The 17,524-nt window shown below is 40.5% G+C and overlaps 1 protein-coding gene across 1 annotated transcript in view; it reads right to left on the reverse strand.

Moving 5' to 3' along the window:
• LOC102292322 (sentrin-specific protease 7) overlaps positions 1 to 8,740 on the reverse strand; it is a gene marked incomplete in the record, with an annotated part of 44,478 nt that extends 35,738 nt beyond the window's left edge. Inside the window, 10 exon segments of the mRNA XM_014340409.2 lie at positions 200 to 233; positions 1,716 to 1,817; positions 4,261 to 4,379; positions 4,582 to 4,903; positions 5,198 to 5,343; positions 5,420 to 5,511; positions 6,380 to 6,541; positions 6,625 to 6,707; positions 7,352 to 7,466; positions 8,452 to 8,740. Coding sequence (XP_014195895.1) covers positions 200 to 233; positions 1,716 to 1,817; positions 4,261 to 4,379; positions 4,582 to 4,903; positions 5,198 to 5,343; positions 5,420 to 5,511; positions 6,380 to 6,541; positions 6,625 to 6,707; positions 7,352 to 7,465 — 1,174 coding nt within the window.
• Positions 8,741 to 17,524: the final 8,784 nt, after the last annotated feature.

Here is a 17,524-nt window from a genome sequence, read left to right on the forward strand (position 1 = left end):
TATATATATACACACACATATATACACACACACACACACATAATTTTTTAAAATTATTTTTAAACAGTAAATGGTGAGTTTAAGTCTAAAAATTACACTTGGAAAACTATTAAAGAGTCTGACTGACTGCATGTGTCAGTGTTAATGTTTCTGTCTAATCAGTGGGTGGAGAACATGAACCAGAGGGTGGATAAGTTACCTTTCATGGGGATCATGATCCCGCTTTCAGTGATCTAAACAGAGAAAGAGATTAAACTGTTAGACAACAAAGAAATGCTGCTTATGACTTTAAAAGTTTATTTAACTTGAGCTGAACAGACGACATTCAGAAGCAGACCCTCCACTGACCCCCTGACCTCCTCCTTTTTAACAGTGCTCTAACTGAACCTTTAATCACTCGTTACAGGTTGAAATGTTTACGACCTTGGGGGAAACAAACAAAGCCGCTTCGTAAACTCAGAGTTCGGCGATTTCTCATCTGAGCTCTGGCTCTTGTTTTACCTTTGCTTCAGCATTTGTATCCCACCCTCACACACTAAAGAAAATAAAAGATGCTGGAAAAGATGTAGGATTATTAAAAGTGCAGAGCAAGCAGCAGAAAGTTGGACTAGCATGTGGAAAAAAAAAAAAAGAACAAGGTTAAACTTTTTTTTTTTTTTTTAAAACCCAAAAACACAGAAGCTGGACACAAACACTGGAACGTCCCACAGCCACTGCTTGGCAGCAAACGCACCGCAGATTGACCTCAGCAAACAGGTAAAACAAGGGAAAACCACGACTGCCTGTGGAGAAAGATCATGTGATCATATGACTGAGCGCTCCTGCTGGGCACGTGATGCTGACTCCAGTGTGACCAGTTTAATGTACTAGGATTATTATTATTAGATTAAAAACGTGAATGTAGATCAGTGAGGTATCGATTTTAAAGAGTCAATAAATGTGTTTCATTATTGTAACATTATGTGCCTTCATTTAGACCCTTCTATATAAAAACGTCACATTTTCACAGCAGCAAAACATTACAGTATGTTAAAGGGTTCAGCACATCTGGAGCTGGGAGACAGGGTCACAGTAAAAATACCTAAAGTTTAGCTGTTAATGTAAACATATCAATTTAAAAAAAAAAAAAAAGGAATATTTTATTGTGTACATTCACAAAACAAAGGTGTTCTCTGAGATTTTAGTCATAATTTATGGGAAATCTAGATATTAAAAAAAATTGTATTAAAAAAACAGGTAAATTTGATGGAAAACACTTGGACACTCTTAGATAAAAGTTGCAAATTTATGACAAAAATGCAATAAACGACATTTTGAAATTTTTACAATGAAAAAAGTTGTAAATTTACAATCATGTGACTAAAGTCACATATTTTCCTTTAATTTTAATTAACATCTGAAATTTTCATTGTTCCACCAACAAAAACACCTGCAGTTCTTGCAGACAGTCAGAAAACAGAGCAGAGGGTCTAAGAGTAGAAAAAAAATGTATCTATCAGCATAAATAAACATGTGAGGGGAAAGAGGAGCTGTAAACATGCTGTTAGTGACACTCCTGTCTGTGGGCAGGAGAGACCCCACAACAGTGACTCAGTAAAGCTGCCACACCTCAGATCACAAATAACAGAGCACTGATGCTCCTGTGTCCCGTCACACTGAGCGTCTCCGTGTTTATGGTTTACAGGTTTATGTGAAGCTGTGACAAACTGTCTCACCATAATCGGCCCGTTAGCATCTGCAGCCGTGAGGCCGGCGTGAAGAGAGGCAAACTCCAGCTGCAGGAAGGACGGTGGCGTCACAGGAACTGGTTTGGGAGCCTGTTAGACAGCGCAGAGGGACAGAGTGAGCCCACAGGTACAATGTGTGTGAGTGGAAAAAAGCCACTAACACACAGAGCAGTAAAAATACAATAATGCAAACAATAAAAGCGCCGCAGACGCTCGGGCGAGCGACTGTTTGTGCAGCAGATGGTGGACTCTCAGCTGGGATCAGGTTCAGTCTGTAAACAACAACAAACACTCAGGTCCAATCTGGATCTGCTTAGAGGAGCATTTACAGGCCGGCAGAGCCACAAACAAATGAGGTGACTCACCGCGGCCTCAAACATGCGACCGAGAGCTCGCGGACGCCCCGCAGCTAAACTGGGTCATCTTAACAGGAGAGACCGCAGCAGCTGGCACTGATTACCACACAGGTATCTGATTCTCACTGAGATTATTAATCTGCAGCATCAGGAACAGTTTAAATCAGGGGAATTCACCATTCTACACTCCATCATCTGATTATTTACACAAACTGTAATTAATTCTTCCTCCTGTGCTCAAACTCTTCCTCACACACGGAGTCATTATTGTGAAGTTTCCTGTTTTTCCTACAGATTATTAAATCTTTATCAAATCAAACACTCGCATTATCACATGTGGTGCCTCCCTAAAGGCAGCGGTCGACAGAGGAAGATGATCTGGACCGGTAATGGATCTTTGGTCATTCATAGTCTCCTGGAAATGTTTTATTCATCGAATTCTTGTTGCAAATTAAATATAATCTGCTGACTGTGCAGAGTGCAGTGGGTAGCCCTCACTTTAGCAGCTCATCGACTAGGGTCTGGTTGGATTTAAGACCACAGAGGAGAAGACAAAAAAGCCAATGAAGACAACTGCAAAGAAAACAATGAATAAGATAATAGTGAAGAAGACGACAGACAAGACGAAGAAGATGATTACAGGACAAAGGAGAGAAAAAAGAAGGAGACTGAAAAAGAGATGTCTTAAGTAAGACAAAGACAAAGTCTTTGTCAAAGTCAAAGGAGACAAAGAAAAAGAGACATAGATGAAGTCCAAGATGATGGAGTCCATCTAACCACGGAGGGACTGCAGATTCTGTTAGTTTAATTTTCACTGTGGATCTTCCTATTTTGGTTTTCAATCTTCATACATTACGCTTTCCAATGTTTCTATTTGCTCATGAGCCTAAAGGTGGCCATGTTACATTTTAGTAAACCTGATGGTTTGATGCCAAGTGTAACTGTGACTGTTCTTGGCTGAGCCTTGCAGGACTTTCCAACACTCTGTAACTGACTAGTCTAATACAGTTTTAGTAACCAAAAAAAAAAAAAAAAAAAAAAAATCACACTAATGATAAAACAATGAAAATGGTCACTTGCAGTAGCCTTCTGTCTCGTTGGGCTGTTTTTGGTTCCTTTGCCTGTTGACCCCTGCTGTTGTTCTCTTTCCTGTCCAAGCCCACTTTTCAGCATTCTACCAACACCATCATCACGTCACAACACTGTGCTGGGTTTCTGATGGACTGCATGCAAACACATCTGCACTGGCTGCACGCTCCAAATCCTTTTAATACCTTTGAATTTCATGAGTTTAATAAACATCACCTCTAAGGACCCGTGCAGAGCCCAGACTCTGCTCTTTGGTTAAAGTGGATCCTGGTTTAATCATCTGCTGTTAAACTTAATAAACAGAACCACATTGTTTGGAAAGGCAGTCTGCTTGTTGTGGATGAAATGATGGTTTTAAAATGCCGGATTTGTGGGTCACACGAGTGCACCACATTAAGCAGCGTCCTGTTTCTGAGCAGCTGCAGGTGGAAATGAAAGCCTGCTGTTCTTAAACGTGACTCTCATAAAGCAGCAGCAGCAGCAGCAGCCGCCACCGCCGCTTGTCCCGCCAGCGAGATCCCCCCCTGTGCTTTTTTCGGATTATCTGAGGAACAACCCGGCTGACTTCTGGGTGAGGTTATCATGAACCCTTCGGCCTTTATTTCTCACTTACAGACGTTTAATTATCGCAGATGTCACGAGTCAGAGGTAATCACTTTGTTCCTCAGTGCCCTGCATTCTTACAAGACAACACTTATGTCATATTTTAACAGCCTTTACCAGCATTTGTACACCTTAAAACAACAATGTTCTCTGAGCTTTATAGATAGAACATTTTATTCTGTCCTGAAAGTCCACACCTTAAACATGCTCTAAACCTGGGCTAAACGATAAGAAAACAAAATAAAGAAAATCAAACCAAGACTGGACAAAAAAAGACTGAATCATCCTTGAGCTATAAAATAAATGCAGAGGACCAAAAACAGAGCCCTGAGGAACACCATGAATAACTATTAAAGATGCCCACGTGATTTTGAAGCCGCTGTTGTCGAACATGTTATAAAACAAAGTTACTTTATTAGTTCTGCAAGAAAGCATCAAACCTGAGTTTCCAAAGAAGAAACTCTGTTTCTGTTCCATTTACCTACCTGCACCTTCTCAGAGTTTCCCTGACGAGATTCATCGACCTGGTTGCTGCTATGTGACGTCCTCTTTGCTTCGTCTCCGTTTCCCTCACAGTCCTCCTCCTCCTCACTGGACAGCACGACTAAAGGAAGAAACAAACAAGCGACATCAGAACCTTCAAATCATGTCACTATTGTCACTTTTCCCCCATAAGCATCAAGCTGTGGGGCTGAAAAATAAACATGATTTTTCAATTAATGCCAATTTACATCCTAGAATTTCACTCACTAAACATGGAGCATATACTTAGACTCCATCACATAATTGGTGGAAATCAAACTCACTCGGCTCAGTTGGTTGGCTCAGCTTCGGTTTGGGTGTCCTCAGTCGAAGGTGGAGGACAGCTGACCTGTTGTTCTTAGTCTTCTCTTTGAACTGCCTCCACCTCTCTCTCTCCTTCTCCCTGTCGTTGACCTTCAGGTTGCTGGTGAAGGCAAGTCGCACCCTCCTTACTGGCGTCGACGACGACGATAAGACCATGGAGATGGTCTTATCGTGACCCTCAGGCCTTTGTGGGCCTGAGGGTGAAGTTTGATTCAATCTGGAGATAGAAGAGTTCTTTGTCTGTTGTTTCAAAGGAGATTTGGGAGGAGTTCCTGTGTCGCTCTGAAACAATCAGACCGAAGGTGAAGATCCAGTTTGTAACAGGAAATTTAAAGTTTACAAAACATTCACAATAAAACCTTTTTTATTCTCTGCAACTTTTTCCTGCATCTCAGGTGTACCTGTTTAATCCTAAACAATTTTATTGTGAAAATACTGCCTACTCTGCAAACCTTATTTTTCTAAAAAACCTTTGATGATTTTATTGCGAAAATATTGCAACTCCCCTCACTTAAGTTTCATGACTTTACTTTTTGTGACTTTCACTGTGAAAGTGCAGCAACCTTTGACCTTTACCTTCTCAGAAGTGTCTCCATTAGACTCAACTCTCCTCCACCTTTTGTCTCCCAGTGTAGAAGAACTCAAACTCCCAAGATGCTCGTCACCTCTGAACTCAGCCAGAGAGTCCACAGAGTCCACTGAGATCCTTTTATTGACCAAAGCTGCAGAAGAAATGACGATCAATCACGTTGATCAATAAATCTCAGACAGTCCTCTCTCTACCTGTGAAAAGCTAACCTGACAGCTCTTTCTTCTTCTGAGGTGGAGACAGGTGCTCTAAAGCCACCTCAGGCTGCAGCAGCCGGTCAGACGCTCTCTTAGGACGCCATCTGGTGGAGAAAACAGAGACACTCAGTGAGATTATTTAAATCATCTCGCAGCCTGCATCACTAATGAAAGACTTAAAAGTATATCAGAAACTTCTTTTTTACAATTATAGTTAATAACAAAATAATTCCAATGAAATATCATTGAATTAAAGTATAAAAAAATCTAAAGCCTGTCAATACGTGTAAAGAAATATTGAAACATTTAATAGTAAGTAGCATGAAACAAATCTACAAAAATTTTAAAGAAAATAAAAAGTAACTTTCCAACTAATAATAAGGACATGATTAATAATATTCTAATAATATTTATTGTAATATTATAACTAATAAAAAAATAACTAAAAATCTTTAGAAATGCTCCCTAAACACATTAGGTTGTAAATAAATAAATAAGAAATATTTAAGTAGAAACCTAAAAATATTATTAAAATATTGCACCACAAAGGACATATTAAAATATAAACTCTGTAAAACCGCTGCATTAAATGTCATTAAAACAACAAAACAGTGGGTGAAACTAAATTTATGAAAGATATTTGAAATGTGACAAAATACTACCAATTTTTAAAAAAAATTAAGTAGAAAATAAATCATGCTTATAAATTTAAATACCGGAAGATTTTTTAAAAACTGTAAACTCTCAATTCAAATGAATGACATGTACAAACAAATAAGTCAACATTAGTAAATCTAAACATTAAGGTTATGATTAGAGATGCAGAGGAGCCTAAAACTTGTATTAAAACCCCCCAAAAAACAAACAATAAAATTAGTTTTAAAAAGATTTTGGTATGAAGTCTATGATTTTAAGCGGATGTTGGTGCAGCTTCAGCTCGTTAAATTATTGAGTGCAAAAAGAAAAACTCACCTGTTTGACAAACAGCTTGAGGTCACTTCTCTCTGTCCTGCTTGTGATTGGCAGCTCCAGCTGCCTGCTGCTCTTTGATTGGCGTCTGAAGCTCCGCCCCCGATGGGGCTCTTGAGTACCTGCTGTGTCTTGAAGTTTCCTAAGAGCTGCTTACACGGTGTCCTGCAAGGAAATGACCTGGTTACTTTTAACATTTCATGGAAAGTGTAATAAACTATTTAGACTGCAGAGGGTGCTGCACTCACCTCTGTCTGGCTGACAAAGTGCCCACAGGATTCCCAGAATGCATCCTGTCAGTTCCACCTCTGCCAGACTGATTCCCGTAAAACTGCACACAAAACAAACAAACACAACCGCTTGATTAACTCAAACATACCACCTTAAAAAAGGTCCAACACTTTATAGATACCACCTTAAATGAGCCTTTCCTTAAATAACTGAATGGGTCGGACACTTTAAAACAACAACTTATATCACCTTAAGTAAAATCAATCTTACTCAAAACAGCCTTAACATAAATCATCACCACACATCAAGAATATGGGCTGGTACCACCTTAAAAAAGGAGTGGTGTCTCACGAGTTGCCTCCTGTTCAGCGGGGAAGGTGACTGAGTGGAAGGAGTGGAAGTATCCTGATATGCACTCTGCACACTCTATATAAGGGCAACTCCTTCCAATCAGTCACCTTAAAAGCAGAATTTTCAATTATTCGACCTTAAGAACCTAAATCACCTTAAGTATCGAAGGTTTCACTGGAGACAGTACCACCTCAATAGTACTCAAAACTGTAGATTTCATATGACTAATCAACTAAACATGAGAAAGTTTACAGACACCATTTTTAAATATCCCAAACAATTAACCTGTCAGATCATTAATACCACCTTAAACGGTTAATCAGAGGATTAAAGGAATGTAATATCACTTCACGGGGACAAACGGATGACACGAGGAAGATTTAGGAATACCACCTTTAGTCGAGGGGTGGAGGTCTGGAGGCGGGACAGAGGTGACTGCATGTCTAGGGGACTGGAGTCAGAGCCATGAGGATGTTTCTTCTTGGGAATCTTGAAGGAAGATGCCATCCTGCAATGACACGAATACCTCAGACCATACAAAAAAAAACAATCAGGCAAAAGTACAGGAGCCGCCTCATAGAGCTGCTGTATCCAGAGAATTGGATGTACAGGGGACGCTATGCCAAATTCCATTAAAAAACTGGACAAGTTATGCAGAATTTCATCAAACTCAGTGTATAAAAAAAAATTAATAAATAACAGTAGATTTAAAGCAATTTTGTCACATGACTGTCCTGCAGCTTTAAAAAAAAAAAAACAATATTAACTTAAAGAATCCTACAGTAATTAAAAACTAACTTTTACTATAAATATGGGTAAGGACTGCTACACCACGCACAAAGGATTTCAGGAAATTTGAAGCGTAGTTATTATGTGTATTAATCTGTAGTCTGAGCCCTCAAATAAATCAGACAAAACTAATCTGTTCAGAATAATATAGCTGCTTAAAAAAAAAAAAAAAAAAAAAAAAAGGTCTTACATGCATTTCTGAATGGCCACATATTGGGCTTCTGGGGCTGGGAACTCTAACCACCAACGTTCAGATCAAATCAAAAAACATCCCGGAAATTATGCCTGCCAGTGAATTTTAAACATATGCGAGTAAACACGATATAAAACTACTGTAAAATCGATGCTGAGCAGACCAAAGTCCATTTGAAAATTTCGGGGTTTTAACCTCACCATCGTTCCCTGCCACAAAACACAACTCTGTGTTTTCACAAACACTGAGACATTTGATGTTTTATACGTACAGGTTTAAATAAAAAGGTAAATGACCGTTATATATATTATCACCAGAATTTGTGGCAGTTCTCCCTCAGATCTTCCTTTAACTATAGAAATAAATATATTTGCCCCGTCTATCACAGCTGGTGGGTTATTTTTGCGCCGAATTTTCAAAAACAAGTTAATGATTTGTAAGGTGTTCACTGCAGAAAGCTACCACAACAGTGGACCCGTTAAATAATTAAAAACTGAATAAATTTACCAACCCGAAGTCCGCCGGGGGAGCCAGCTAAGCGGCTAAGTAGCCGGGGCTAGCCGGTGAGCTAAGCTAGCTGCTGGCGGACTCTACGCCGTTAAATGTCGCTGAATTATCCGGACGCCTCATGGGGCGGCAGGCGTTGAAGCTGGAGGAGTCCCACCGTCCGGTTAAGCTTAACCAACTAATTCAAAAACATCTTTCTCTTTGGGCTGGACACTAAGCAGGATAACTGCTAAATAACAACAACCACAGCGTAGCGACGTCACTCTGCGTGATTACGCCACGTGGTTTCCTGTTCCCTCAATAAAAAACAACTATGCAAAACAGCAAATAAATTGATATTTATTTTATATTTTATAATTATTTTACTTCATTCTGTTATATATCGTCCCTTAATATTAATGTTTGTAAATATTTGCATTATGTTTTTACTATTTTAACTGTTATAACATTAAAAACGTAATAAATAGTTCCTCTTTTAACAGTTGCATTTTGATGTTGTACATTTTTGAAGAACTCTTACTTTTTCTCAACAAGAAATTAATTACATTAAACACAAATCAATCAAGAGAGGTCAAAGTGATCAAACATGTTTTCTTCTTTCATTGGCTGAGACATTGCTCTAAATGGTGAGGTGATTCACATGGTTCCTGAAGTCCTGCTCAGGTGGCCTCTTTAGCTTGGTCATCTTAAAAAAGCCTTCAGAGTAACAGAACAGATTAAAAGTGTCTCCATCTTCACAGCTGATCATCTTTTAAGCCTTCAATTCCATGACAAGAATTTCACTCACATGTGCTGTACCAATGTACCTGCACATGTGATGTGACAATAAAAGTGATTTGATTTGATTTGATTTGAAAGTATCTAATACCACCTTAACAGCCAATCAGGCTACAAAAGTCACTTTCATTAAAGTCAACTGATGAGTAATACCACCTTTTATGAGGCTGACAGACAGAGGAAACTTGTTTAAATAAAGTTTTATTTTGAAACATAAAGATGCATTTCACTGAATTTCTTCCACGCATGAGGGATTGATCACTGTGACTGATCAATGGTTCGCATGACTGGGTGATTCACAGGCTGGTGGTTCTTTGGTTTGACCTTTAACCCCAGCACAGCTGGATGTTTAGAGCGTGTGTGTGTACGCAGGTGAACAGGTGTGTTTCAGTCCTTGGGAGGAGCACTAAGACCAGATCAAACTGGATCATTCTAGAAGTTGTTTGTGTCAGATCAGCAGAGTGCGACTAACACTCTCACCTCCTGTCCAGGGTCTGCTCACATGTTCCTCGACATGCTAAAGCTGAGGCCACACTTCCTCTTCCTGTCACATGATAAGTCTGTCAGTTTTTAGCTCTGTGATGTGGTTCAGCTTGTCTGATCGACGGCGGTGACAACGTCATCCGAGTGTCCCTCTGCTTCACCATTCCCACAATCCTCTGGGCTTCCTGTGGCGCTGGCTCTGGGCACCGTAACCTCCTTATAGTAGCCCTCCCTGTGCAGCTGGCGGCGGACCGTTCTGGCTGACACGCTGTGGCTCCGCCCAGCGTTCACGCTCTCCGTCACCTGAGCCAGCGTGGCGCTGCGGTTCTTCTTCACAAACTGCACCAGTGCCCGTGCGTCATGCTCGCCTAATGAGCGCTGCCGCCCGCAGTTCCCCACGCGGCTCACCGATGATTTCCCCTGTGTCTTGTACGCCGCTGTCACTTTTGTCACTGTTCCTATGGAGACGCCGGTAAGCTGGGCGGCCTTGGTGACTGAAACTCCCGCCATCCGAGCCCCAACAATGACGCCGCGCTCAAAGTCGCTCAGATCCCGACCTCGGACCATTAGGGCACCTACAAAAGGAATCACATCAGACCCGGTCAGGGGTCATGGGGAACACCTGAGAGAACACATGCACCGTCACCCTGTTCAGACCCACCTCTGAGAATCTGCTCCAGGTCTTCTTCTGGCTGTGTGGCCGTAGATTTTAAGGCGGAAGTGATAGAGCAGCTCTGAGGAGAAACAGAATATGATTCAAACCCAGCAAGCGTTATGTAAAACAAAACACTAAAAAGGATTACTAATACCACATTAAAATGCCTAAGGATCATCAGCAACAACCCTTCATAACCCTACACTGACAGTTCAGTAATACCACTTTAAACCACCAAAATCCTAAGGGACAGAAGCTGGAAATAAGTTAAAAACCACCGTAAATCAGTCACAGGTGCTACAACTTTTACAAAAATGAAAAGCTGAGTAATTCCACCTTCAAGAGGTACCTAACTGGATAAAGTTAAAGTGAAGCCGACAGAGGGACACTTCACTGAAGAGGTGGAGGCGGCTTCAGGTGAGGAGCAGAGAAAGGGGGAGGAGAAAGAGGGGCGTGAGGGGGGAGTTGTGAGGAAGAGGAGTAACTCCACACTAACGAGCTTACCTGGAGGTCAGCCTGCCGCCCTCTGACCTCTCTGCTCGGACTGCAGTTCTCTGTGTCCCGTTCTGTAACACACTGGAGGTTATTCAGACCTTTAACTCATCTCTGGCCCTCTCATCTCGCTCCTCCTCTCGGCTCCAGCTCCTTTTTTAGCTCCGTGTTCCAAACACAGCTTCCACTCGGAGACTGTGTTAGCGCCGTCCCACTCCGCCTTCAGCAGAACCGCTTCTCCTGCCCCAAAATGGCGGCCGAACTTTTGTTTTCTTCCTACTGGGCTTGTTCTGGTTGACCCACTGCACATGCGCATTAGTGTTTTCCAAACTGGGCCCGCCCACCACTTCCCGCGCTTTTATTTTTTAATGTTTTAAACTTTATTAATATCAAACATATAAAAAAAATTACGAATCCCCTTTATAAATTATTTATTAAATATATAATTAATATACAAATGTTAGTAAATAACATCTATTATTACTAATGTTAGTAAATAATATCTATTATTACTAACATTATATATATATATTTATATATTGTAAATAATTGTATATACAGGATACAGAGACAGTAAAAAACAATTATACACTCAGTAATAGCCAAAGGTAAATACAACATTCATGTAATCTATCATGAATTTTTTCCACTGAGTTATTTTTCCAGATAAATAATCCTGAAGCATGAAGATGAGACTTATATGTGCATCGGGATAACATATACCTGATACACATAAAAAGCAACTAAAACCTGCTCTAAATTCAATCTACATCACAGTTTCAGCTCATATAAAATCTGTGTAACAACATTAAACAGTCCTATCCCGGACTGTCCGCTGAAGTCCATCGAGCAGGTTGGGGAGGAGAGGATGTTGTCTAAGCTAACATCCATCATGGACAACACCTCCTACCCCCTGCATGAGACTGTATGAGCACTGAGCAGCTCGTTCAGCTGTAGACTTTTACACTCACAGTGTAAGAAGGAGCGCTACCGCAGGTCATTCTTACCAGCAGTTGTCAGACTCTATAACACAGTTTAACATCCTTTTGGTTATCTTACTAATCAGCTTGTTTGTTCACTGCACATTTTATACATATCTCTGTACAATTTTTCTATACATATTTCTGTACATTGTTACCTGTATATACGAACTTCAGTTGCTTATATATATAGGACCACGTTGTGTCTTCCTTTTATATTTTATATTCCCCTTGCTATAAGAGCCGTGTGACACCCAAATTTCCCATCCGTGGGATAATAAAGGTTTTTTTCTATTCTATTCTCCATTTCTCCAGAAAAGACTGACTGTGTGAAACAAATGCGGCAGCTCAGAGCAGACACACAGCAGTATCATATTAAACAGTCATTCAGCATCATTTAAAGCATAAAAACACAAAAAATACACTGGTTTAAGCCCTTTCCCTTTTATCATGGCAAAAACTTCTAAATAAAGACAGAGAGAGAAAAGTTGTGTGTCCACCAGGGGGACCCACAGCTTCACTCTCAGGTCACCATCACTGATCCACCACCATGAACATCATCATAAACATATCTGACTGTGGCTGTATCCCAATTCAGGGTCTGCAGCCTTAAAGTACGCATTTCAAGGCCGCATTTTAAGGCCAATTACGTCACCGCAACGCGACGAAGGTTGTCCCAATTCAAAGGCTGCTCGAAATGCGGCCCTGAAATGCGTCCTTTATTTCCCTGAATTTTAAGGATGTGGCGGTGTAGACCGCACTCCAGCTGACTTACCTTGGTTTGAATGACGACGTACTCACAGTTTGGCGGCTTGAAAATAGCCAAATCTTGCACCCAGCCGTTAGTAAATTGGATGTGTGCCTCCAGTGACTTGTAATTATGAAACTGGTTCGCAGTGTAAGCGCTTACTCCACAAACAAGATATGTGAAGATATCGGGGTAGGACAGTGGCGGTAAGTCGTCTGGGTCTTTACTCCACTGCCGTATTTCATATGAGTCCACGTGAAGATTCATCGCCAGATTAAGTGTTTACTGACAATTGACAGTGATAGTAGACATCATCATCACTATTCCAACAATCCTCTCCTCACAGACAAGCATAAACACACTCGACTATCGCTAAATCAAATTTAACACGCATTTGAAATGACGCTAATTCAGTTTATAATAGGGTTCATTTGCTCGGTCAGCAGGTGGCAGTATCCTCGTACACTGGGGAGTAAACTGCCATTAAACGAACAGAAGAAGAAGAAAACATCTGCACATGCGCGGTACGGATCAGGTAGGCCCGATTTGTACGGTCCGACTTTACACATGCGCAGTAAGGATCGGAGAGTATACTTACATACTAAGATATACTTACGGTGTTATTCTTAACAGATACTCTGACCCGTAACTATCGTAAAATGGAGAGGGAGGAAACAAGATGGCGGAGTGAGCAGCAACTTTATTGCAGGCGTCCGAACATTTTTGGCTTTCTTTTGTCCTGGAACTGTGAATTTATTAAAAGCAATAACCCGTCTTTTGCGCTTTTTGTGCACTTCAACCAGCCACTGAAGAACTAACTGTAAACCAGCTTTAATTTGTAATTTTTCCGGGGTTAATTTTGATGCTTGTCCTATGACCACGATGGATCATGACTACAACGTTTCGGTGTTGAGAGAGGCGTGTGACGAGGAGGATATTCAAGATTTGGAGATCACTGACATGACTTCCAAGGACTCCAGAATCAACTGGGCTCACACTCCGACGAAAAGCCCTAACCCGAAGAAAGCAAGAGGGGTGCGAGCGCAGCCGCTGGAGGAGGAGGACACCGCCGCAGCTATCTTGCAAGCAGTCAATGTGTTAACGCAAAAGATGGATGAACAGATGGCGTTGCTGCGTAAGTTTGAAAAGCACATTGATATGAACACGGCGGAAATAAGAAAAAATAAAGAAAGTATAGTAGAACTCCAGGAGAAAGTTGGTGAGCTGCAGAAAGAAAACAAATCCCCGCGCAGCTCCTGTGAGGAACATGCTCAATATAAGAGGAGATGGAACCTAAGGCTGACTGGTCTTCCTGAGAAAGATGATGAAAACACGAGAGAGTCAGTTATCGGGATTCTCACCAGAGTTGTGCCCTTGTCTGTGGATAAACTGAGAGAGAGACTGTTGATACTGTTCATCGGCTGGGAAAGAAGGGGAATGCTGCATCTTCCGGGTCCCCGAGAGCCATAATTATCCAGTTTGGCATGAGAACGGTCCGGGACGACGTCTGGAAGAAATCGAGGCATGCGAGGGTTTGCAAGGAGATGAACATCCGCTTCAAGGAAGACTTCTCCAAGGAAGATCGGGAGGCTCGAGTTAAGCTGTGGCCGCTGGTCCAGGACGCCAGGAGTAAGGGAAAGAGAGCGTTTTTGAAGGACGGCTACGCTCTGATTGATAACCAAAGAGTGGACCCGAACTGATTTTCTTTTGTGTGACCTTTTTCACCTCTCAGGTATGCTGTTGTTGATTAAGCCCATTGCTTAGCATGTCATTTAATTTAAAATTTCCCGGTTGTTAAGGGTTATTGCACTGAATAGTTCTTTTATACAGGACACGGCTGCTCGTTCCTGCGTGTCTTCTTAAGTTTCTTTTTTTTCCCCAATACTTTTGTAATAGTGTTATATGTTATCTGTTATTTCTTTGAACGTCAGGGGGCTAAGAAACATTGTGAAGCGTAAGGCTATCTTTCCTTTTTGCAAGGAGCAACAGGCTAACTGTGTCTTTCTACAAGAGACCCATTCGGCAGAGGCAGTCACAAAGTTCTGGAAAACTCAGTGGGGTGAATCTGTTTGCTTTAGTCATGGTACGTCTCACTCAGCTGGAGTGATGATTTTATTTAATAGGTTTCCGGGAAATGTCATAGACTGTAAAAGTGATTCTGATGGTCATTGGCTGATGATAGTGTCAGAGATTAATGTTTCAAAATACATTCTGCTGTGTGTATATGGTTATACTAATAGAGCTCTGAATAAGAAACTTCTAACCTTCCTTTGTGAACAGTTAGAGCAATGGAAATTGAGCTACCTTGTTGACAAAGTTGTTGTGGGGGGAGACTTTAACGTAGCTCCTGATCCCTCTGTAGATCGTCTTCCATCCAGGACCTCATGCCACAGTTACGATGAAAGTATCCTTAATTTGGTCAACAAAGTTAGTCTCTGTGACGCTTGGAGGCTGAAAAATCCATCTGTATCTCAATTTACTTGGTTTAATTAATCTAATAATGGTCAGTGTTCCAGGATTGATTACTGGTTAGTCTCTAAGTGTGAAATCTCAGCTTCCCCTCTAACTGATCACTGTTTGATTTCCTTATTCATCTCATTAACCAAGGTGAAACATCAATCCCTTATTTGGAAATTCAACAACAACCTTCTGCATAATGACAACTTCTGCCTTGAAGTGAGAAATTTAATTGTGGAAATTGATAAACTAGATATGTCACATGTGAGCAAATGGGAATGGTTTAAATTCCAAGTTAAACAGGTAGCAATTCAAATTAGCAAATCCATTGCTATACAGAAAAGACAGGAGCAACAAAGCATTATTGAAAGAATTAACAGGTTATGCTGCAAACAGGATTTATCTCTGGACGAACATATACAACTAAACACTTTTCAATCTCAACTAGACAAAATGTTCTTAGAGAAAGCCAATGGTGCCTATGTTCGTTCAAGAGCCCGGTGGATTGAGGAGGGTGAGAAAAACTCTTCCTACTTTTTTAATTTAGAGAAATACAGACAATCAAATAAGAAGATTCAATCACTGAATATCAAGGGGGTTTTGACTGAGGACCATGACAAAATAAACGTGGAAATACTTCATTTTTACAGTAACCTTTACAAGTCAACCTATTCAACGGAGAATGGCACTGTGTTTCTGGAAAGTCTTAGAGGCCTTAATGGGACATTGGATGTGGATGTAAAGGTTCGTATGGAGAGTAAACTTGCAATTGAAGAGCTGGACAAGGCAATCGGACAAATGCCCAGGGGCAAATCACCAGGTATTGATGGGCTAACAGTGGAATTTTACTCCTTTTTCTGGCATGACATTAGATTAACTCTTTACAGTGCTTACTTAGAATGTATCTCATCAACTAATCTTTCACCTACAATGAAACAAGGTCTAATTACTTTAATTCCAAAACCCAACAAAGACAAACTACTTCTGGATAATTGGAGACCCATAACCCTTCTGTGTAATGATTATAAATTACTGGCTCATGTATATGCGAACCGCTTAAATGATTGTTTATCACATTTAGTGGATGAATGTCAGTCGGCGTTTATAAAAGGAAGACATATACACAATCACATTAGATTGATTTTTGATATGCTTGATTATCGCCAGTATATAAAGACAGAAAGCTTAGTGTTGTTTTTGGACTTTTATAAGGCTTTTGACACGGTTGAACATCCCTTCCTGCTTAAAGCCTTGAATTTCCTGGGTTTTGGGGAAAACTTTTGTAATGTGATCAAAATGTTTTACAGTAACATTTCTAGCTCTGTCTCGCTTAACCCTGGAATGACACCTAGGTTTGATGTGCAGAGAGGTATCCGTCAGGGATGCCCTATTTCCCCCAAATTGTTCATATTAACCACTCAACTGCTGGCACTTATCATCCAAAAAGACCCTGATTTATATGGTATTAACATTTTTGACAAGGAATTCAAAATAAGCCAGTTTGCTGACGATACTGCACTGTTTTTAAGAGATAAATCCATGGTAGCTAAAGCGCTTAACACTATCTCATTATTCTCCCAGGCGTCAGGACTGTGTCTGAATATTAACAAATGTGAATTGTTACCTATTCACACGTGTTCTGATTCTAATATAGCTTCTATAAGAGTTGAATTGGAAGTTAAATATTTAGGTATAGTGATTTCTAAAAATATGTCCCGAAGAGAAGACAACAACATCTGCAATCGTATCGTCGACATGAAGAAATCCCTTAGTTGTTGGTTGACCAGGGATATCACTATATTTGGCAGAGTCATCCTTTCCAAAGCTGAAGGTATCTCTAAATTAATTTACCCATGTCATTCTCTTTATATTTCTCCCCAAAATATTAGGAAAGCCAACTCAATTATTTTTCAATTCCTATGGAAAAACAAAACCCACTATATTAAGAGATCACAGTTGGTTAAAGACTATGAGAAGGGTGGTGTCAGAGCCTTAGACTTTGAATCACTGATCGGAACTTTTAAGATCAACTGGCTCAGAGCTTGCTTATCTCAGTCTGATTCCATGTGGTTTCATATACCCAGATCTTTATTTAAGGAACTAGGAGGAATTGATTTTCTATTAAAATGTGACTTTGAGACTAGTAAAATACCTGTTACACTCTCTAATTTTCACAAACAGATTCTTCATTTTTGGAAAATGATGTTTACACACAACTTTTCTCCTCATATGTCGACCCTATGGAACAAAAGAGTGATAACTGCTAACAAAAAGACATTATTTATCAGGAACTGGTTTGAGAGTGGCATCTTGTTTGTAACTGACTTGCTGGATTTGAGTGGTGCTCTATTGGATTACGTGTCTTTCTCAAAGAGACACGACTTTAATTGTCCATTAAAAGAATACAGAAAAGTTTGCTGTGCTATCCCTTTGGCCCTAAGGCAGCTGATACGCAACACAATGCTACACTCTGAGGTCAATCCAG

This window comes from Haplochromis burtoni, unplaced genomic scaffold, assembly GCF_018398535.1.
Source record: "Haplochromis burtoni strain Fernald_Lab_line unplaced genomic scaffold, NCSU_Asbu1 Contig_332, whole genome shotgun sequence".
Taxonomy (NCBI): domain Eukaryota; kingdom Metazoa; phylum Chordata; class Actinopteri; order Cichliformes; family Cichlidae; genus Haplochromis; species Haplochromis burtoni.